Genomic DNA, 22536 nt, shown 5'->3' with positions numbered 1-22536 from the left:
ACAAAAGAAATCAAATATCCTGAGCCGTATACTGAATAGCCCAAAAGCAGAACTTTGGATTAAAATTGTAGAAGCCTAGTTGTGCGGTTCTTTTATCCCAATGTAGAGCACGAGCCCATAAAGGGCTCTCAATCTACATTTTCCCTTTGGAATGTCTTTGGAGTGTAGGGGGAAATCCATGCAAACACGGGGAGAACATACAAACTCCTTGCAGATGGCGTGCTTGGCGGGATTCGAACCCAGGACTCCAGCACTGTAAGGTGTGGTGCTAACCATTGAGTCAACCAGCTGCCCCCATGGTCTCTTATTCCATTGTTGGGTTGTGAGTAGAGATGAGCGAACACTAAAATGTCCGAGGTTCGAAATCCGATTCGAACAGCCGCACACTGTTCGACTGTTCGAATGGATTTCGAACCCCATTATAGTCTATGGGGGGAAATGCTCATTTCAGAGGTACGAAAAATTCGATAAAATTATACTTACCAAGTCCACGAGTGACAGTCGGGTTGGATTCCCCTTGAAGTCTTCTCCCGGCGCAGTGCCCCCGCGGCGTCTTCCAGCTGGAATTCACTCTGCCTCGGCCTGACGCCTGAGCAGAGCCGACTGCGCATGCGAGGATGCCTAGGCAGAGTGAATTCCAGCCGGAAGACGCCGCGGGGACGCTGCACGGAGAAGACTTCTAAAGGTAAGAGAAGAACCAGCGTTGATTGGCAGAATGTATAGCATTCTGCCAATCAACGCTGGTTCTACATCAAACCTTAAACTTCGAACAGCTAGCACTGTTCGATCGAGTACGAGTATTTCAAATACCGTAGTATTCAATCGAACACCTACTCGATCGAACACTACTCGCTCATCTCTAGTTGTGAGCACTTTTATGCTCCTGCAATGTTCTTTTTAGTCTGCAGAGAAGCTACTATGGAGCCACCAACTAGTTAGAGTTAGCCAGGATTTTTAGAAATGCATAGTCTTTGTTATTTTTTCTATTTTCTGTTCTTTGTAGCTCCTCTTATTATTGTGATCAGTTCTTGGATCAGTTGACATAATGTGTCTTATATAGAGAGTTGGTAGCATAAATCCTGCCACGAACACTGCATATCAGTCCTCAGTTGGGAACATTTCTACAAAATGTAACATACAGAACAATGTAATTCACCCTGGGCTGTGTCTTACACTTCTCTATAGATCTTGTCTGCACCTCGTTCACCTCATGGTCTTTCATGAAAAACATGTGGACAATGAAACAGAATAATCCGGGGTTCACTCATTCTAAATTCCAAACTTAGATTAACGCTACAAGAACCATGGTCCTGTTTCTTCTCATTGCTGGTATCTACAATATGACACAAATGCTTTTCAATTGAGTTTGTCCAGTATCTTCAATGCCAAAACAATAACGATGTGATTTGCTATCATGTCCTCCCAATATTAGAAGCCATCATCATCGTCCAAAACAGTGGCGAGCTTAGGAGGACTCTTCTTGAGAAGTTACTTGACTGGAAAAGACAAAATAGTGAGACTGAGACCTAAATCCAGAGGTGACATATTGATCCTGAAGATTGTACTAGAAGTTTTATAGAATTTCAAATAATTTTTCTGCAAATTACTATTAACCTGCAGGTTTTTTTTTTACCCATGCTAAGTATCTGCTGATTAGGGTTGAGCTGATCTTGAGATTTCAGGATCGTTTCTAAAATCCAATTTGCGAAATTTGCTCGATCACCGATCGGGATCCGATCTTTCCCGATCCCGATTACTCAACCCTACTGCTGATCGGTGAGGGAGATTTTTATGTATTTCTATGTACGCCCAACCAGTGGTTGTGGAGTGAATTGCAGCCTGTCAGGAGTTGCATGTTAAGACATTTTAATAAGTTCGCTCCATGGGGAAATTGAGTTCTTGACCAAAGTTGTGCTAGGGTCAGTTTATACACATCTGTACAACGTAAAGTACGTGAAGATAAATGGTCTATGGACCATAAGGAAAGATATATAGACCAAAAATTACAAACCTGTGTTAAGTCTTTACTATTGTTTATTTTGAATGTGTGTGTTGTCCTAGAGAGGATCCTTTATTTTAGGATCCCAAAAACTTGACCTCTCATGGGAACCAATGTGGAATCTTTATATACACCATGATTTAAGGGTATTTCTTATTTAAAAAGAAAAAAAAAAAAAAAAAGGTCTGGATTGGACTCCCCAAATATGGGTCCATATTGGAGAAGTTGGAGGTACTGCTTTTCAATATTTATCAGTGGAACATTCAGATTTCGGTTGTCTTATATACAGAAGTCTTCATTTATGAGATGTTTTTTATACTTATATTTGTCTCTATTATATTGACCACCTCTTCACTTTTAGGACATCTATTAATATCTTCTTATCCACAGATAGGTTATTTGGTTGTATAATGTTGTTGGGGTAATGTGTAACTAAACCTCGCTGGATATTTGCATCTGTCCCTGTATGATACTTGAGTTGCCGACTATCATTAGACACAAAACTCTTGACGCTATGGCTACTGCAGACCTGATCTCTCTGATAGCTGCTGTAACTATTGTATTTGTGGTGGGAACAGCTTTAAACATGGACATCCTTCTTGTCTATATAGGAACCCTAAAAAATGGACTCTCCTTAGGCCTGTCTGATAAGGTCCACCTCACCAAGGCTCTGGTCAATCTCTCTTTACACTTTGTAGTGACCACACAATGTCTATTGTTGGCTTTTTGGCCTCATTCGCTTTTTACTGATGACATTTTTCTCTGGATTATGATGCTGAATATGTTATTGGTCTCCTATAGTTATTGGCTGATGGCCTTGCTCTGTGTCTACTACTGCACCAACATCACCAATTGTAGTCACCATCTCTTTATTTGGCTGAAGAGGAGTCTCTCGTCTTATTTGCACCACATTCTTCTTGTATCAGGACTTGGCTCTATTGGCATAGGTTGTCCAGTACTTTGGGTTTGTAGTATAAATCCTGTGGGGAATGCTACAGATCAAACCTTGCTTTATTGGGGTGCATTCCTACAAAATACACCATACAGAGCAATGTCCTCCCTTCTCGGCTGCTTCTTACCCTTCACTATAGCTTTTGTCTCCACCGCATTCACCGCGTGGTCTCTTATAAACCACATGTGGACAATGAAGCAGAATAATCCGGGGTTTACTCGTTCTAAATTCCAAACCCAGATTAACGCTACGAGAACCATGATCTTGTTTCTCCTCATCAATGTTATCTACAATTTGATACAAATTTTGCTCAATTTCATCTCACCCACAATCTCTGAAGTTGAAGTGATAATGTTATGGCTTTTTATCATGTCCTTCCCATTCTCAGAAGCCATCATCATCATCCAAAGTAGCTCCAAGCTTAGGAAGACCCTACTTGGGAAGTTCTTTGTTAGAAAAAGAAGGAACAGTGAGGCTGAGACCTAAATCTAGAGGTAATATATTGATATTGAAGGTTGTAAATAGAAATTATATAGAATTTAACATAATTCAGACTGTAAAGTAAGTATAAGATCGGTGAACGAGACTTTGTATTTTATAGTTCTCTTTGTTTTCTTCTCCCTTTTCTTTCTGTCTGATCTTTGCCCCTGGAAGGTTGTAGAGATAAATATTCTGCTTTCGAGAGTTTTGTTGGTGACATTTGATATGGGAGAAATGCACTTAAGTAACTATGCACTTTGCCTTATGTTTTTATTCAATTTTTAATATTCTATTGAAGTAAACTTTTGTTGCTATTGTTTTCCTTTTAAAATGCTTAAAATAAAGTCTCAAGTTCCAATTTTTGGAAATTGCAAATGTGCAGAAATAGCTAAATAACATTTGGGGTATGAAAGTAAGAGATTTACAGTAATAACTGTTTGTTACTGTAAAAGGTTTTATACTACTTTCATCCCTTTCTTGCATCCTAAATCCTGCTTCCATGGTCTCTGTACGTTGAGATCTTCTCAGGAGATCTTTAGCCAAAAGAACCAATATTCCATTAGTTAAAAGAAGAGCGACTGTGGAGAAAAGTGCAGATGGGCAGATATACAGGTAACAGTGTTCCCATCACATATGGCTGTATGGAAGAAATTGCTGAGCTACAGATATAGCAAAGATGATTGATAATCAATGCATGAATGTCCGTGGCGCAGAATGCAAAAGGGCTTTCCTGGGACTTATGAATTGATGACCTGTCCTTAATAGGTTGATTGACTTGGTTGGTGACTTATTCTTAGCATAGGTCAACAATTACAATTATGCTGTGCACAGCAAGAAGTGATCAGGGTCCTTGTAATGTCTACAGGTAAATTTTATGACAGGTATTAGTTCTTATCCAGACATGCTTAGGACTCCTTTCTGATTAGTGATTCCTATGGGTATGTGGATATCCTCAACAATACATTATGGGAAGGTTTTATAAATATATATTGTGAGAAGGTAACAGGCAGAGTGCTGGAGTCCCACTATATCAGCCCCAGGTTTCTGACCTATGTGTGGTCCAGGGTGAGTCTGGAGGAAGCTTCAGCCCAGGTGTGGGTCATAGGCTCATTACTGGACCATAAAAGGCTGAAGAGTCTGCACTTCAGGGCAGATCCAGGAAGTGAGAGGGGGTGTCTGGGTCTGTCCGGATACTCTGAGTCCAGTGAGACCTTGTAGCCCATTGGCGTTAGGGACTCATCTTCTGTCCGGGTCCATGTATCTAAGAGGATTTGGATGTCTATAGTTTATATTCTGTCTATGAAGTCTGGATCTTTTTGTTTAGATCCAGAGGCTGAGGTGTTCAGCCCCTGTATGTTCCAACTACTGATAGTTAGTGGTATCATCTTTGGTAGGTAAACCTTGTAATGAGCTGTCCTGAAGAGGACGGGTTGGGATCATGGCTAGTAGCAATTTGGCTAAGTGGGTAACGGTTTGGTTTGGTGTGCCACTGTTGTAGTTGTTTCAGTAGCCGCGGACTCCATTCTCTCTATTCTCTTTATAATCTCTTTGTCGGTGCTCTGGGTTTCTCTGGTTGGCTTTGGCTTTTTCTTGCTAGGTGGCTTCTTCTATTGTGTCTCCATTTATGCTGGGGAGTTCTCTGGCTGTTTGGCTATGTGTGTTGTTTCCATTAGAATTTCTCTCATAGTTGTGTTTATGCATAGTGAAGTCAGTCTCCAGTCGTGATACAGTCTCTGCAATGGACTCCACTGAGAGGTGTGAGGGAGCGGGGGAGGGCTTGCTGGCTTGTGTCTGTGTGCTGGTGGTTATGGATGGCTTTCATGAGTTGGGGGTGATTACATATTACATATATATACCATATTTTTCGGACTATAAGACGCACTTTTTTTCCCAAAAATTTGGGGGGAAAAGAAGGGTGCGTCTTATAGTCTGAATGTGGCACCTGGCACCCGCCGTAATAGAGAGGCGAATGCCGGCAAGGGATAGACGTCAGGGCCTGAGACATCGCTGCGCTCCTCTGCCCTGCATGAAGCCAGCAGCGGGAGGAGTGATGCTATTCCGCTCCTCCGTCCCCCCGTCGCTGGCTTCATGCAGGGCAGAGGAGCGCAGCGATGTCTCAGGCCCCGGCACCTGTGCCGGCGTCTATCCCTCACCGGCATCCGCCTCTCTAGTACAGCGGATGCCGGGTCAGTATCGGTGGCCCCTTCTCCCCCGGGGCCGGTCCCCATCGGCCCCGTACCTGTAAAGTTGCAGGCCGGCTCCTGCGGGGGGGATATCGCAGGAGCCGACCTGTTCGGGTGACAGCCGGGAGCCTAATGAGGCTCCCCGGCCTGTCACTGCTATATATTAGTATTGCGGCTGGGTCTATGACCAGCCGCCGTAATACTAATAGACAGAATGTCCCATAGACGGCAATACAGTTGTATTGCCGTCTATGGGACTTGCAATCAAGCGACCGCAGGCTCAAGCCCCCGGGGGGGAATAAAATGGTAAAAAAATAGAAAAAAAAGCTTTAAAAATATATAATAAAAATATGAAATAAATAAAAGTTCTAAATCACCTCCTGTCCCTAGAATATATATATAAAAGTAGAAAATCATATGTCATAAACCACCGTTTTTTTTTTCAATACAAGGTGATCTAAGCAATAGATATTCCCCAAAATGGTATAACTAAAAAGTACTTCTGGCCCCGCAAAAAAAAAAAAACACTCTATGCGTCCCAGTACAGCTGCAGGGTCACCTGTCAATGTGGCCTTGCAGCTGTTGCAAAACTACAACTCCCATATATTAAATATTTTACCATTTTTTGCTTCAAAAATTTTTTTCCCTATTTTCCTCCTCTAAAACCTAGGTGCGTCTTATAGTCCGAAAAATATGGTATACAGATATATATATATATATATATATATATATATATATATATATATATATTTCTGTATATGTTAAGTGGCTAGTATCCTATATAAGTATAAGTATCCTATTAGACTTGGACACAATCACATGGGTGATCGCCAGAAGGGTGATTGCCAGATGTGCCAAGCGTCTTAGTAAGGCAGTATCCTTCACACCAGCCATGATGCCCTTATTGTGGTCAAGTTATCTTCTCATTCATGTAGTGTCCTCCTGTTAACCAGCCATGATGTCCTTATTGTGGTCGAATTATCCTCTCTTACATGTAGTGTCTCTCCTGATAACCCACCCATGAAGTCCTCATTATGGTCGGGTCAGTGGCGTAACTAGGAATGGCGGGGCCCCGTGGCGAACTTTTGACATGGGCCCCCCCCCATCCCAACTGACGCCGAAGACCTCGACCGACCCCCTCCTCCGCACTCTATTATGTCCCTTACTTGCCCCTGCACACAGTATTAACCCCAATAGTGGCCCCTGCACACACAGTATTAACCCCAATAGTGGCCCCTGCACACACAGTATTAACCCCAATAGTGGCCCCTGCACACAGTATTATGTTCCTCTGTGGACACCCATAAACAATTATTATACTCTGGGGTCTTCTCAGACCCCAGAGTATAATAATCGGAGACCCGGGAAATAAAAACATAAAAAAAAAAAAAAAACCCACTGTTGCTTCTTACCTGTTCCCCGGCTCCTGTGCTGTGCTGTCCTCCTCTCGCGTCCTTCGTTAATGACGTCGGACGTCACATGACCCGGGAAGCATGCCGGGTTCATGTGACGTCAGAGACGTCAGACAGCAGTAGGACGGAGGCCTGGCAGGATCGTGGAGAGGTAAGTAACAGTTTTTTATGTTCCCTTACCTCTCCGGTCCGCCGATCATTATACTCGGGGGTCTGCAAAGACCCCCGAGTATAATGATAGCCCTTGTGGGGCCCGCGGTGTCACTTGCCGATCCCGGCCCAGCCAGGATCGGCAAGTGAATAGGGCCCGTAACTGCCTATTGAAAAAAAACCGCAGCGGTAGCGGCTGTCACCGGGCCCCCTAATGGCCCGGGCCCTGTGGCAGCTGCTACTGCTGCTACCACGGTAGTTACGCCACTGGGTCGGGTTATCTTCTTATACATGTAGTGCCTCTCCTTATAACCAGTACTATGCCAAATAAAGTAAATATCAAGCTCAAAACAAACTATTGCAGTGCTGTCATGTTCTTCTAATTTCATACTGTGTAGGCCTGAAATATCTTCTTATCCACAGATAGGTTATTTGGTTGTATAATGTTGTTGGGGTAATGTGTAACTAAACCTCGCTGGATATTTGCATCTGTCCCTGTATGATACTTGAGTTGCCGACTATCATAAGACACAAAACTCTTGACGCTATGGCTACTGCAGACCTGATCTCTCTGATAGCTGCTGTAACTATTGTATTTGTGGTGGGAACAGCTTTAAACATGGACATCCTTCTTGTCTATATAGGAACCCTAAAAAATGGACTCTCCTTAGGCCTGTCTGATAAGGTCCACCTCACCAAGGCTCTGGTCAATCTCTCTTTACACTTTGTAATGACCACACAATGTCTATTATTGGCTTTTTGGCCTCATTTGCTCTTTACTGATGACATTTTTCTCTGGATTACGATGCTGAATTTGTTATTGGCCTCCTATAGTTTTTGGCTGATGGCCTTGCTCTGTGTCTACTACTGCACCAACATCACCAATTGTAGTCACCATCTCTTTATTTGGCTAAAGAGGAGTCTCTCATCTTATTTGCACCACATTCTTCTTATATCAGGACTTGTCTCTATTGCCATAGGTTTTCCATTACCTTGGGTTTGTAGTATAAATCCTGTGGGGAATGCTACAGAGCAACCCTCATTTTTTGGGGGTGCATTCCTACAAAATACACCATACAGAGCAATGTCCTCCCTTCTCGGCTGCTACTTTCCCTTCACTATAGCTTTTGTCTCCACCGCATTCACCTCGTGGTCTCTTGTAAACCACATGTGGACAATGAAGCAGAATAATCCGGGGTTTACTCGTTCTAAATTCCAAACCCAGATTAACGCTACGAGAACCATGATCTTGTTTCTGCTCATTTCTGTTACCTACAATGTGACTACAATTTTGCTCAATGTCTTCTTACGCACAATCTCTGAGGTTGAAGTAATAATGATATGGCTTTTTATCATGTCCTTCCCATTCTCAGAAGCCATCATCATCATCCAAAGTAGCTCCAAGCTTAGGAAGACCCTACTTGGGAAGTTATTTGTTAGAAAAAGAAGGAACAGTGAGGCTGAGACCTAAATCTAGAGGTAATATATTGATATTGAAGGTTGTAACTAAAAAAATTATGAAATTTAACATAATCCATACTGCAATTATAAGATCGATGAACGAGACTTTGCATTTTATAGTTCTCTTTTGTATTTTAAGATGTTTTCTTCTTCCTTTTCTTTGTGGATATGCGCAGCAGTCCCAGCTGCATGCACATCCATATGCAGAGCAGAGCAAGCTGTGGTACCGCGCTGCCTTAGCTTGGCTACATCGGGCAATATGGATCACAGGGGTTGTGTTGTCTGAGTGTTCTATCAGTGTCTGTGTTAACACTGTATGCAGTAGTATATAGTGGTATATAGAGTACATACAGTGTATACAGCAGTATATAGTAGTATATAGAGTACATACAGTGTATACAGCAGTATATAGTGGAATATAGAGTACATACAGTATATACAGCAGTATATAGTGGTATATAGAGTACATAAAGTGTACACAGAAGTATATAGTGGTATATAGAGTACAAACAGTGTATACAGCAGTATATAGTGGTATAGAGAGTACATACAGTGTATACAGCAGTATATAGTGGAATATAGAGTATTTGCAGTGTATACAGCAGTATATGGTGGTATATAGAGTACATACAGTGTAGACAGCAGTATATGGTGGTATATAGAGTACGTACAGTGTATACAGCAGTATATAGTGGTATATAGAGTACATACAGTGTATACAGTAGTATATAGTGGTATATAGAGTACTTACAGTGTATGTTTTCCAGTGTCCGACTACCTCCTGTTTAGCTCCGCCCCCAAAATAGCATGTAGCTCCGCCTACCACATAGAGTGATACAATGCGACGGCTGAAGAGCCTGTGATGTTATCAAAGGTCCTCAAAAGTAGTGTGTGTGTAAATTTGTGCTTTAGTTTACAGTCATGTAGTGACGTCATTTACCGTGATAAAAAGTACCCTTTATGTTTATGGGGGTTCCTATGTATGAGGGTGTTAAATTTCTATAGTCCTAGGAGTCCTGACAGCATGTTCATTACATTGCTGCAGGGCTGATAGCTCCGCCCATACTGCAGCCAATCGGCTTACTTCTCAAGGGCCTGGGATGACGTCATCTCAGGTCTTGAAGCAGACACCAGACTGAACATTGGCGTAATTTGCCGTGAAGACCGGCGGCGGATTGATGTACAAAGTAGCCTATCTTTCATTCTGGGACCCAAGGTAAGTATATGCAAAATTTCACACATATCAGTTCAGTAGTTTAGGTGTGATTAGGGAACAAACATCCAAACATCCAAACACACAAACATCCAAACACACAAACCCACAAACAAAAGGGAAATCAAAATAAATTTTTTTAAATTTATGTAACAATTTAAATTTTGAATTACATTATCAGATTTTCTACAAAAAGCAACATTTGTATTATTTGACATTGATTAAGTTTTATTGCATAAGTAGGGATGAGTGAACTCATATTCAGATCAAAGCTACAATATAGTAATATTCCCTCCAACCGGTGTCCCGTAGAAATGTTTAGGGTCAGTATTTTTTTCAACGTCTCATCATATTTTATCTTCTCCTTTTTATAATTTCCAGGGAAACAAGTCATTCTGTAAGATCTTTCCTCACCTGTAGTTCCACAATGGTTGTACTGTATATTCCATTACATGTCCATGTGCTAAATTATATCTTGAAAAAGTGCTTCCTCCTTATCTCTGTGTTCCTGGGTTTCACATCAGCTACAAAGCAGCGATTCTGATGATATCTTTAGTTCCTACAGACTCTCTACAGCACAGAGAACATGACATGGGCAAGACAAGAAAAAAGAAAGGCACGGCATAGCTTACCGAGTTTTTCCCATCGATGTGGCCCCAACATGGTACCAACACAGTACATGACAAAGAGATCCGCGCACCAGTGCCTCTTCCCCAGCTTTTTCAGATCGCAATAATACTCCCATGTCTCCAGTGCTTCAATGTACAATCCCAATCACCTTTCCCTCTTGTGGCAGGACTCGTCAGACCAGAAAGGGACCTCTGAGATTAGAGATGAGAGAATTTTGCAAAAATTTGACAGAATTTTCTGTTACTATTCATTTCAATTCAAATTAATTTTCAGCAAATCACGTTAACCCCTCCCAGGCATCTGCCCTAATAGTATGGCGCTGCTGGGAGGGACTTCCCACAAACCTTGCAGAAGCATGGTGTGCACACAGAAATTGCCCATGGCATCTCAGGAGTTTTATTAAATATTGGGGTCCCGATCTCCTCCCCGCACAATGTTTCTTTCGGGGGGTGCCATAGTGATTAAAAATAAAAAATACTGATACTCATCTGTCCTGGGCTCAGCATCCACTCTGAAGCTCTTTCGGCGGTGACTGAGGCCCTACTCCTCAGGCCTCACAGCTGAGGTCTGTGATTGGGCCCCAGTGGTCACGTGAAGCGTGCTGGGTGTAGTGACATGTAGAATTGCAGAACCCCTTTAGATGTTTGATCGTGGCATCCAGGGGGTTAAAATCTCTAATCGGAGCTGTGTAAACCGTTACTACGAAGAGTGAGGAAATCTGGATTCAATGCAAATTGAATATTTCCTGATCGACTTCCATTTCAGGCTTTCCTGGGACCTTTGAATTGATGACCTTTCATTAGTAGGATGCTTGACTTGGTTGGTGACTTATCCTTAGGATAGGTCAACAATCAGCAGGGAACTGACACCTGAGCCCTCGGCCGATCAGCTATTTGAAGAGGCACTCACATGAGCGCTGGAGCCTCTTCAATACTAACCAAGTACAGCGCTGTACATTGTATAATAACTGGGCTTGGGGCTCCAGCTCAGTCCATCCACTTGAATAGGACTGAGCTGCAATCTGGCCATGTGATCAACGAACATGTAGACATGATAAAGACCCTGATCACACCCCACTGCACACTGTGTAAACTGGCTGATTCATTTTGCTAATATTTCCTGACAAAGCCATGATGGCGAAACACGTTGAGTTGTTTATGTTGTGTGCAGCGGGATGTGATCAGGGTCCTTGTCATGTCTCCAGGTAGTTTGGGACTATTATTCTGACATACACATACCCATAGGAGCTACAAATAATCAAAAGGAAGTTCTAAATATGTCAGAATAATAGTCCCAAAGTACCTGCACCTGTATATATTGGGAAAAGGTGACAGGCAAAGTGCTGGAGTCCGGGTATATCTCACCAGGATTATCACATATGTGTGGTCCAGTGTGGGTTTTGAGTAGGCCTCAACCCTAGGTGTAGGTCCTGGGCTCGTTACTGGGCTATAAAAGACTGCACACCCTACACTTCAGGGGAGACCCTGGGAGCAAGGGTAGGTGTCTGGGTCTGTCCTGAAATACTGAGAGTTTTGTGAGACCGTACTGTGCTATTTTGCTTGTTCGTGTGGTTGGTAGTAAGCCACATGTATAGTTCCCATTATACGGTTTAGTTAGTGCTCAGACGAGCAGGGTTTTGTTTGACGTCTTGGTTGAAGTTAAGGCTGTCTTTTATTTTGCACCTGATGTGAAGGTTTATTTATTTTGGCTGGTAGACAACAGACGGTGCTTTATGCTTCTGTCCCTGTATTGCGTGAGGGCTGCAGCCTTTTGAGTAGTTTTCAGCATTTGCTTGAATGTGATTGTGCTGTGATCAGGCCATGTAACCCATGAATGTAATGTTACATGGTTGGTGGAGTGAAAGTGACACTTAGGGCGAGCTGCTTCAAACAGGTAATCCATGGAGGACCCAGGTGTTCAACCTCCATGGATCTTCAATTGATGACCTATCCTGAGGGTATGTTATCAATGAAAAAGTCACAGAAAACCCTTTTAGCAGAAATTCAGAATGAGCCAGCGAGTAAGTATATAACACAAGACATGAAGGTCTGAAGGATCTTTCCACTCCCAGCTTGTTTGCTTGTATAATGGAGTTATGTAAATGGGTAACTAAAGCTCACTGGATATTTCCCTCTGTCCCAGTATAATAATTGAGCTTTTTGCTTTCATAGTCACACAACTCTTGGTACTATGGCTACTGCAGACCTGATCTCCCAAATAGCGGTGGTAACCATTGAATATTTGGTGGGAGTAGCCCTAAACATGGACATCCTGCTCGTCTATGTAGCAGAGCTAAAAAAAGGACTCTCAATAGGCCCATCTGATAAGGTCCATCTCACCAAGGCTCTGGTCAATTTGTCTCTGTACATTTTAACAATCAGGCAATGTATATTATTTGCATTTTGGCCCCATTTGTTTTTTACTAATGACACTTTTCACTGGATTATAATGATTACTACGTCATTAATCTCTTATAGCTATTGGCTTATGGCCTTGCTCTGCGTCTACTATTGCACCAACATCACCAACTGTGGTCACCATATCTTTGTTTGGCTGAAGAGGAGTCTCTCGTCTTACCTGAATCGTATCCTTCTTGCATCAGGACTTGGTTCACTTGCCATAATGTTACCAATATTTTGGTTTTGTAGCATAAATCTTTCCATGAACTCCACAGATCAGGTTATTCAGGGGACATTCCTTGAAAATATACCATACAAAAAAACATTGGCCACCATGGGCTTCTATTTACCCTTCGCTGTATCTTTTTTCTCCACTGCATTCACCTCATGGTCTCTTATAAACCACATGTGGACAATGAAGCAGAATAATCCGGGGTTCACTCGTTGTAAATTCCAAACCCAGATTAACGCTACGAGAACCATGATCTTGTTTCTTCTCATCACTGTTATCTACAATGTAGTACTGATATTCTTCAATTCCATGTTGACTAGTATTTCCAGTGATGTAGTAATAATGACCTGGTTTGTTATCATGTCCTACCCAATACCAGAAGCCATCATCATCATCCAAAGCAGCTCCAAGCTTAAAAAGAGCCTCCTTGGGAAGTTCCTTGCTAGAAAAAGAAGAATCAGTGAGGCCGAGAACAAAATCTAGAGGTGACTCAATGATCTTAATGGTTGTAACTAGGATTTGTCCTGTAAATTACAATTAACTTTGTGTTTTATCATTCATCCTGACCATTCATCCTTGCCTTTTTAGGTTTTCATGGTGAGGGGATTCTTTTATCATGGTGAGGGGATTCTTTTATCATGAAGTAGAAGTAGTGGGGTAGAAGTGTAGAAGTTGCTTTATTATAATCTATTTGTTAATATTTCTTAAAATAAAGTTCAAAGTCTTTTCTGTGTGTATTTATTGGTCTAATTTTGCTTTTTTTGGACATTTTAAGCAGCAGCTCGATCACATTTAGATATAAAAGTAAGAGATTTCCAATAATGACTGTTTGCTATTGTAAATAGAATGAAAAGATTGGGGGTCATTCCTGCTTTGTTGCTAGGGGTGTAGCAATAGGGGTCTCCACTATCTGACCAATAAGCCATGGAAGCCCCCAGATGCCTCTCACCACTTTCATGTCTGTGGCTATGCCTATATACCCTAAAGCATTCTTCCCACACTGGATGCATACCCTCACCACCCCCATCCCACCCCCACCTTCTCAGAGCGCTGCTCAAAAAGAACTGCAATAGATTACAACCTATTAACATATGCTTGTCTCCAAAAACACAAAAAAGGAAATAAAAAGACAAAATGCAAATAAAGAGATTAAAAAGAGGCTACATGAATCCATGCTAGCCAATACCATATCTAAAGAACCAAGGAAAACAATATGAGGTTGCTTATGCTTACCACTTTGGAGCACATTTGAATATTGTCCAAAACCAATTATATTTCAACAATGGAGACATCGATTCTTAAGGAGAAAACACTGTTTGATTCAGGAGATCCTAACCTATGTATCTGCAGGGCTGGGGTGACATGCTGATTCTGGTGAAAGTAACCTATCTGCAGGGCTAGGGTGACATGCTGATTCTGGTGACAGTAACCTATCTATCTGCAGGGCTGGAGTGACATGCTGATTCTGGTGATAGTAACCTATCTATCTGCAGGGCTGGAGTGACATGCTGGATCTGGTGACTCTAACTTATCTATCTGCAGGGCTGGGGTGATATGCTGATTCTGGTGAAAGTAACCTATCTATCTGCAGGGCTGGGGTGACATGCTGATTCTGGTGATAGTAACCTATCTATCTGCAGGGCTGGAGTGACATGCTAGATCTGGTGACTCTAACCTATCTATCTGTAGGGCTGAGGTGATATGCTGGTTCTGGTGATAGTAACCTATCTATCTGCAGGGTTGGAGTGATATACTTGGTTCTGGTGACACTAACCTATCTATCTGCAGGGTTGGAGTGATATACTTGGTTCTGGTGATCTTAACCTATCTATCTGCAGGGATGGAGCGATATGCTGGATTCTGCTGTAAGATTTCCTTTAAAGGAACAACAATATGAACAGGACATCCAATTGCTGATGTTTATTTTTTGAAGATGTAAAATATTTCTATGTCAATTTAATTCCTTCCGACACAATCATTTTCCATTTCTGTCTTTCACTCCGTCTCTTCCAGAACTTTTTTACCACTGTCTGCTGACACTTTTTATAGCACCACACAGTGAACCTCTAGCGCACTGGCTTACAAACTGTAACAATCCTAAGTAGTATATTCCCTCTTTGGGATTGTGGGGACATTTAAGAGCCAAGAACAATTTACTAAATTTTACGATTTAAAGAGGACCTTCACCGCCTCCACCAACTTCAACTCCTTGCATCCTTCAATAGGTGACGTTCCACCTGGTAGAGGTGGAATTTTTTTTTCTCTAGCCTCTACGATTCCAGAGAAATCATTTCAAATAGTTGTAGCACAATTATGCTCTATGTTGTCAGGTGGGCGGTGCCAGTGTATTTGCTCCAGGATAAAACCTCTCACCTGGCAGTAGAGAGTTAAATTATCATAGTAAGTCAATTGCTTAGGAATTGCTTAGTGTGTGAGCATGCTCTGTGTTTATCATGAATGATCGGGAAGTGTGTGAGCATGCTCTGTGTTTATCATGAATGATCGGGAAGTGTGTGAGCATGCTCTGTGTTTATCATGAATGATCGGGAAGTGTGTGAGCATGCTCTGTGTTTATCATGAATGATCGGGAAGTGTGTGAGCATGCTCTGTGTTTATCATGAATGATCGGGAAGTGTGTGAGCATGCTCTGTGTTTATCATGAATGATCGGGAAGTGTGTGAGCATGCTCTGTGTTTATCATGAATGATCGGGAAGTGTGTGAGCATGCTCTGTGTTTATCATGAATGATCGGGAAGTGTGTGAGCATGCTCTGTGTTTATCATTGATAAATGATAAATCATAAATTATTCTAAGAATACATTTAAAAAAAAAAAAAAAACACAATTTTTGCACAAAAACAATGTCCCTTTTAATGCCAGAAAACTGGTATACACAGCTTTAGAAATCCTCCCACTGTGTCCATGATGTTCCTGACACACATTCATAGGAAAAGCATCTCCTAGAAGAGCATTTATCATGGGCCATCTATGCTTAATTCCTCCTACCTATAAGACGTAGATGTAAAACAGAGAATCCCAAAATAAACAACAAGCACCTGATTTGCATCCAGTGTCATGACACACAAAGCAAGGACATTACATTGATGTTACAAGCTGTAACTGGATTCTCTGGAGAACCAGCATCATGGATCCTCGAGCTCTATTAGGAGTAAAGTTATTGGTGGGTATTATTGCCGGATTATCTGGACTCGTCTTCAATTCGTGGATTGTTCATGTCATTGCAAAAGACTGGAGAAGAGGTGTCCACCTAAGTCTACCAGATCAGATTCTGACTTTTATGGGTCTCATCGATATCACATTGCAAGCAGCCCTCTCTTTCGACATGTCCTCCATACAGTCACAACTTTACACATCATACGACCAGATTCATCTGAGTTTTTTAGGGTTCATGATGTTTCTTGTGTCCACCAATGTCTGGCTCACCGCTTGGCTTTCCATCTACTACTGCATGAGAATTGTTAACTTTACAGATGGAATACTTTTCATTTGCAAAATGAGGATTTGTACATTTTTACCAAAGCTCCAGGTGGTGTCTACTGTGGGATCATTTATTTTGTCTTTTGCATCATTTTGGAACATTTACCCTGTAAAAGATCAAGAAGTTTTTGGAAACTCTACCTGTAATCTCACTAAAGAACAAACCTCCATATTGGTAACATCTCCTTATCTGATAGCACTCCTTTTGGGGTGTATTTTACCCCTCGTATTAACTCTTATCCCTATAGGATTGACTTTGGGGTCACTCTGGAGACACCTGAAGAGGATGAACAAGAATAAATCGGACACTTGTCAACCTCGGACACAGGCCCATGTAAGGGCAGCCAGGACCATGGTGCTTCAAGTGTCTCTACACACAGGTCTTATTGTAGCCTCAATTTACATACTTTCTAAGACATTCAATTTTGATCATGTGTTGATGTTATTTTGTTGGTATTTTATACTTTTCTTTCCTACAGGACAAGCCCTTGTTATTATAACAGGGAACGCAAAATTGATAAAAGCCAGTAAAGGAGCGGTCACATGCCGTATGTTATTTCCCAAAAGACTGCGCCTTCATTGACTGTCAACCATCTAGGACATCAGTAAGAACAAGACATTTGGTTTGCGAGCCTTTCAGGGTTTGTTAGATAGTTACATAGCAGATGAAGTTGGATGAAGACATCAGTCCATCAAGGCCAACCTATAACCCTACAATCCCCTACAGTGTTGATCCAGGGGAAGGCAAAAATCCCCATGTCCCATTTCATTGGAAAAAATTCCATCCCGACTCCAATCCGGCAGTCAGTATATATTAGCTATATTTTTTTCACAGATATCTGGACACTGACACCCCCTTTGTACACTTGATAGAGGGGTCTTGCCCGGATACACGTGGTGTTTTTTGATCATTTATAAAAGAACCTACTTACTGGGAAGTTTGGATATGTTTCTACATTTTTACTTCATCCTCTGGATTATCAATTTCATGTGGAATCATCTCCATTGATGTGTAGAAGTCCTACTGCTATCTGCAATTACTAATATGGGATTACAACTGGATTAGGTGAGATCCCATCCTGACCGTATCACTATTGTGCTAGTGCAGTCTCTTCTCTGACCATTCACATTATCTATCCACTGTTCTAATATCAGCACTTAGAGCTATTCATTGTGGTCTATGGGTTTGCGCTACTTGCCGCTCGGCATTTTTTTGTTCTTTTTCGCTTGTAGAGTATTTGTATATTGTAGCCGTCATTCATATTGTACCTAAAAAGTTGCACAATGCTAACCATATAGCTAGCTAACATAGCGTCCCTACGTTTAGCACTATTTGCTGCTATACCTCCATTTCCAACAGCAGAGACTCTCAGCATCATATTTGCCAACCCTGAAGGAGCAAAGGAGTGTTTTATGTTAAAGTTCCTGAGAAAAATATAGACAAAATATATATTTCAGAATATTTCAAGATTTTTTTGCATTTATTTGATAAAAGTTTATGGGATTTGCATTTTCTCTATTTGCTTCACTTTGTCAATTCAAAGAAATAAACTATTAACCCTTCTAAAATATTTGGCGTGACTTTTGCCCTTTGCCTTCTATGTACAGATTTTGGCAGAACTCAGCAGGGAGGTTGTTCCCGCCACCCTGGAGTACTAAGCACAGATCTTTTGTGGTTGTAGACTTACTCCAATCCTTCTGTCTCTTCATTAGGGTTGAGCCGATCTTGAGATTTCAGGATCGATTTTAAAATCCGATTTCTGATCATATTCCAGCTGATCCCGATCTCGATCGTGAAATTTGCTCGATCGCCGATCGTAATCCGATCCTTTACAATCCTGATCGCTCAACCCTAGTCACTTTTAGGGTTGAGCCGATCTTGAGATAACCTCCGACCTCGAACCTGCTGGAAAAGATCGGGATCGGAATTCTGATTGCGATCGTGAAATTTACTCTATCGGAGTAAAGATCGGAATTCGATCTTTTCTGATCCCGATCGGTCGACCCTACTCTTCATGTAACCCCGGACAGACTGAATGATGATGAGATCAGGGCTGTATCTGTGGGGGCCATATCATCACTTCCGGGACTCTTCCTCCAAAGTGCAAAGGTCACTCCAAATATTGATGAGATCTACATTTCTCTTGTCTTCATTCACTTCATTTTGTTAAACTATTAACCCTTCTATTTCTGTAACATTCTTACTGTGCAGCAGTTTTCACACCTGCCTGAAACTTTTGCATAATATTTTACATATTGCAAAAATGAATAAACTCATGTTAAACACTTTAATTTTTTTTTTTGCATTTTTGTATAATTCATACATCAAGCTTAGCTCCTTCTATCTTCACTCAACACATAAAACTTCAGAAACTAAATCTCTGCCAATTTTCAGAACTTGAATTCGGCCTGGTTCACATCTGCATTCGGTATTCCATTTAGGAAGTCCGCTTGTGAGGTTAGCTAAGAAACCACACAGACCCCATAAACTATAATGGGGTCTGTGTGGTTTTCGTTCAGTGTCTGCACGAATCATATAGTGCAAGCAGCACGTTTTGTGCGAAAACCACGCGGAAACTACACAAACCCCATTATAGTCTATGGGGTCCATGTGGTTTCTTAGCTAATCCCTTTGTAATGCAAATAGGTTTCCAATCGGAGGGCCAATAACGGACTCCCCGAATGGAATACCGAATACAGATGTGAACCGGACCTTACTTAAAATGTCATTTTCCGATGACAGATTCTCTTTAGTAAATGGCCAGGTCTGAGATAGTAACATTATAGGCTTTATCATATCTGATCATTATTCATCATTGGTTGGAGGGATTTACCAGAAATGCAGAGTGCACCAGTGAGTGAGTATATAACACATGTAGAGATATTCAGGGCTGAAGGATCTTCTCGTCTCATGCTTGTTTGCTAATATAATGTTATGGAAATGATAAGTAAACCTCGCTGGGTATTTGTATCTGTTCCAGTCCAGTACTTGACCTACCTGCTCATAAGTCACACCACTCTTAGTACTATGGCCATTGCAGAACTTGTCGGCTTGAGCTGTAACCATTCCTTCTGTCTCTTCATTAGGGTTGAGCTGTAACCATTGAATTTGTGGTGGAATAGCCTTGAACATGCACATCCTGCTTTTTTATATAGGAAACCTAAGAAATGGAGTCACCCTGGGCCCATCTGATAAAGTCCTTGTGAGCAAAGCTCTGGTCAATGTTTCTCTGCACTTGGCGATGACCTCACTAAATATTATATGTGTCCTTTGGCCCCATTTGTTTTTTTCTTATGAAGGATTTCGTTGGACAGTAATGATTGCAATCTGCTTAGGTATTGGCTGACATCCTTGCTCTGCATCTACTACTGCACCAATATCACCAACTGTGGTCACCATATCTTTGTCTGGCTGAAGAGGAGTCTCTCGTCTTATCTGCTCCGCATCATTCTTGTATCAGGACTTGTCTCACTTGTCATATGTTGTCCGGTATTTTGGTTTTGTAACATAAATCCAACCATGAACATTACATATCAATCTTCAGTTATCCGAGGGGGACATTTTTTCAAAATTTTGCATACAGAATAACATTGGCCATCCTGGGCAGTTTCTTACCCTTCGTAATAGGTCTTGTCTCCACCACATTCACCGCACGGTCTCTTATAAATCACATGTGGACAATGAAGCAGAATAATCCGGGGTTTACTCGTTCTAAATTCCAAACTCAGATTAACGCTGCGAGAACCATGGTCCTGTTCCTTCTCATTGCTGTTATCTACAACGTATCACAAATGTTCTTCACCATTCCATCGAGTGTCTCTCAGTGTCGAGTGTCTGTAGTCATCGTGACCTGGTTTGTCATGATATCCTACCCGCCATCAAAAGCCATCATCATCATCCAAAGCAGCTCCAAGTTTAGGAAGACCATTGGGAAATGTATTGATGGGAAAATAAGTAACCATGAGAGTGACACCTAAAGCTAGAGGTGATACATTGATCATGTAGGGTGTTAATCGAAATTTTGTAGAATTTAGCACAATCCACATTGTAAGTTATTATGTAGCTACAAGTTCCTTCATTACTCATGTTAACAACCTTCCTCTCGATGATTTAGAGAGAGCAGTTTGCAATTCTCTTTGTGTTCCTGGGCATTTAAGAAATAGAGGACCACTGAATTATTGGATTTGACCTCTAGATTATGTTTAAGAATTAGGTGAGATTCCTTGAGGGAGGGTCTTGGGACTCCAGGAAAGTTCTAATGATGTATGTTCTGTCACCTTGTAATCTATGACCCAATACTAAAATAAAAGTGATGTCAAAATGAAACGTTCTGTCCCTATTAGGGGCATTCACACTATCGTTGTTAGGGTGTGTTTACACAATGTAAAATGGAGCACAAGCTGGCACGTATACGCGTGTCAGCATTTTGCGCGCTGAAAAAGATCCCATTGATTTCAATGGGAGTTACGAGCGTATATGCCGCGTTATTTTGTGCCCGTAATTTTGCGGCCGCTCAAATCAGTGTAAAAAATAAAACCTTACGACTTCTTAGAATATGGAAAAAGTCATGTAAATGTTTCTACGTCGATTCAGCTATGTATTATAATATCCAGAGAATGCAAATCAGGAGAAGGCGCCAAAAAATAACAAGAGAAACAAATAAACTGTTTTGCATTCAGGTTCATGGGCTCATTCAGTCATTGTCGTCCTGTACAAACCACTTGTTGGTCCAGTCTAAGAAGAGACTTGTCGAAAAGAAGACAATGAACGACCAAGTTATTTTACTCATAAGCATGTTGGTGAGTATTGTCGCCGGAGTCCTCGGGGTTGGCTCTAACTCCTGGATTGTATACGTTAACCTGAAGGACTGGAGAAGCGGTTTCCGCCTGAGCGTACCTGACCGGATTTTAGGTTTTATGGCTCTGGTGAACGCTATGATGCAGATCGCTGTCTGCTTTGACCTTTCCTCTCTTGCCACCGGCTACTATGACAGTTTTAATACGATTCATCTGAAAATTACAGGATTCTTAATCTTTCTTGTCTCAAGTAACTTATGGTTCACCACTTGGCTCTCCATCTTCTATTATTTGAGGATTGTTAATTTCACCAGCGGTCTCCTTATGGTATTGAAGATGAGGATCTCGACCCATCTACCAAAGCTCATGGTGGTGTCCACTGCAGCGGCTTTCATTATTGCTCTTCAATCCTTCTGGAATATTTACCCTAAAAACGGTGACAAAACTATTGGAAATGCCGCGTACAATTCTACAAAGGAGAAAAACGAGATTGTAATAACATTGCCCTATGTCATAACAGTCTTCCTGATGTGTGTTGTACCCCTTATATTAACTCTGCTTCCCATAGCGTTGACTCTGTGCTCACTGAGGACACATATGAAGAGGATGACCATGAACGAAGTCAAGTCTTCTCAGACCCAGGCCCATATCACCGCGACCAGGACCATGGTGCTCCTGGTGACTGCTCACACCGGCTTTTATGTAGCTTCCATCTATCTGATGATGAACTCATTCAATTTTGTTGATTATTTTATGGTCTGTTGTAGTTATTTTATTATATTTTACCCTATCATTCAAGCCTTTGTTATGATAACTGGTAACTCGAAGCTGAAAAAAGCCATTGGTGGCCTATGGAGGCATGGATGTGCCATGAGATCCTCGGGAGAATAAATCACTTCTTGGTTTGTTGGAATTATTTTTTCTGTAAGGTTACAGAATGTTGTCGTATTAGTCCATAGAAAATGGGCAATGATACATGGCACCCCATAGAGTAGACATGTCTGAGCTGTTCTTTGTGCATGGGCCAGATAACAAGGTTCTGCTGTTGGAGTTGTACAAACATTGGGGAAATTGACTTTTCCATATATGCATTTTCCAGCGTACACATCTTTGGTACTAGCTCTTTTTATA

At 41.5% G+C, this 22536-nt stretch overlaps 2 protein-coding genes across 2 annotated transcripts; both read left to right on the top strand.

The window, feature by feature from the left end:
• The first annotated feature begins 16255 nt into the window (after nt 1-16255).
• LOC142217195 (taste receptor type 2 member 40-like) lies at nt 16256-17915 on the top strand. Its single transcript, XM_075285383.1, has 3 exons — nt 16256-16988; nt 17088-17156; nt 17842-17915. The coding sequence occupies exons 1-3, from the start codon at nt 16256-16258 to the stop codon at nt 17913-17915; spliced, it is 876 nt and encodes a 291-aa protein (XP_075141484.1).
• Nucleotides 17916-21225: 3310 nt separating this feature from the next.
• LOC142217194 (taste receptor type 2 member 13-like) lies at nt 21226-22296 on the top strand. Its single transcript, XM_075285382.1, has one exon. The coding sequence runs from the start codon at nt 21226-21228 to the stop codon at nt 22294-22296; it is 1071 nt and encodes a 356-aa protein (XP_075141483.1).
• Nucleotides 22297-22536: the final 240 nt, after the last annotated feature.

The sequence above is a fragment of the Leptodactylus fuscus genome, chromosome 8, assembly GCF_031893055.1.
Source record: "Leptodactylus fuscus isolate aLepFus1 chromosome 8, aLepFus1.hap2, whole genome shotgun sequence".
In the NCBI taxonomy this organism is placed as follows: Eukaryota; Metazoa; Chordata; class Amphibia; order Anura; family Leptodactylidae; genus Leptodactylus; species Leptodactylus fuscus.
The sequence above is the reverse complement of the archived record's forward strand: the minus strand, read 5'-3'. Positions and strand labels throughout refer to the sequence as shown.

What these genes read in the sequence shown, in the direction of transcription:
- LOC142217194 (XM_075285382.1), top strand. Translation starts at nt 21,226, where the DNA reads ATGCAAATCAGGAGAAGGCGCCAAAAAATAACAAGAGAAACAAATAAA.
- LOC142217195 (XM_075285383.1), top strand. Translation starts at nt 16,256, where the DNA reads ATGGATCCTCGAGCTCTATTAGGAGTAAAGTTATTGGTGGGTATTATT. An exon ending in TCAAGTGTCTCTACACACAG is followed by an intron (nt 16,989 to 17,087) that starts GTCTTATTGTAG and finishes TCTTTCCTACAG; the next exon opens with GACAAGCCCTTGTTATTATA. An exon ending in TAAAGGAGCGGTCACATGCC is followed by an intron (nt 17,157 to 17,841) that starts GTATGTTATTTC and finishes TTTCGCTTGTAG; the next exon opens with AGTATTTGTATATTGTAGCC.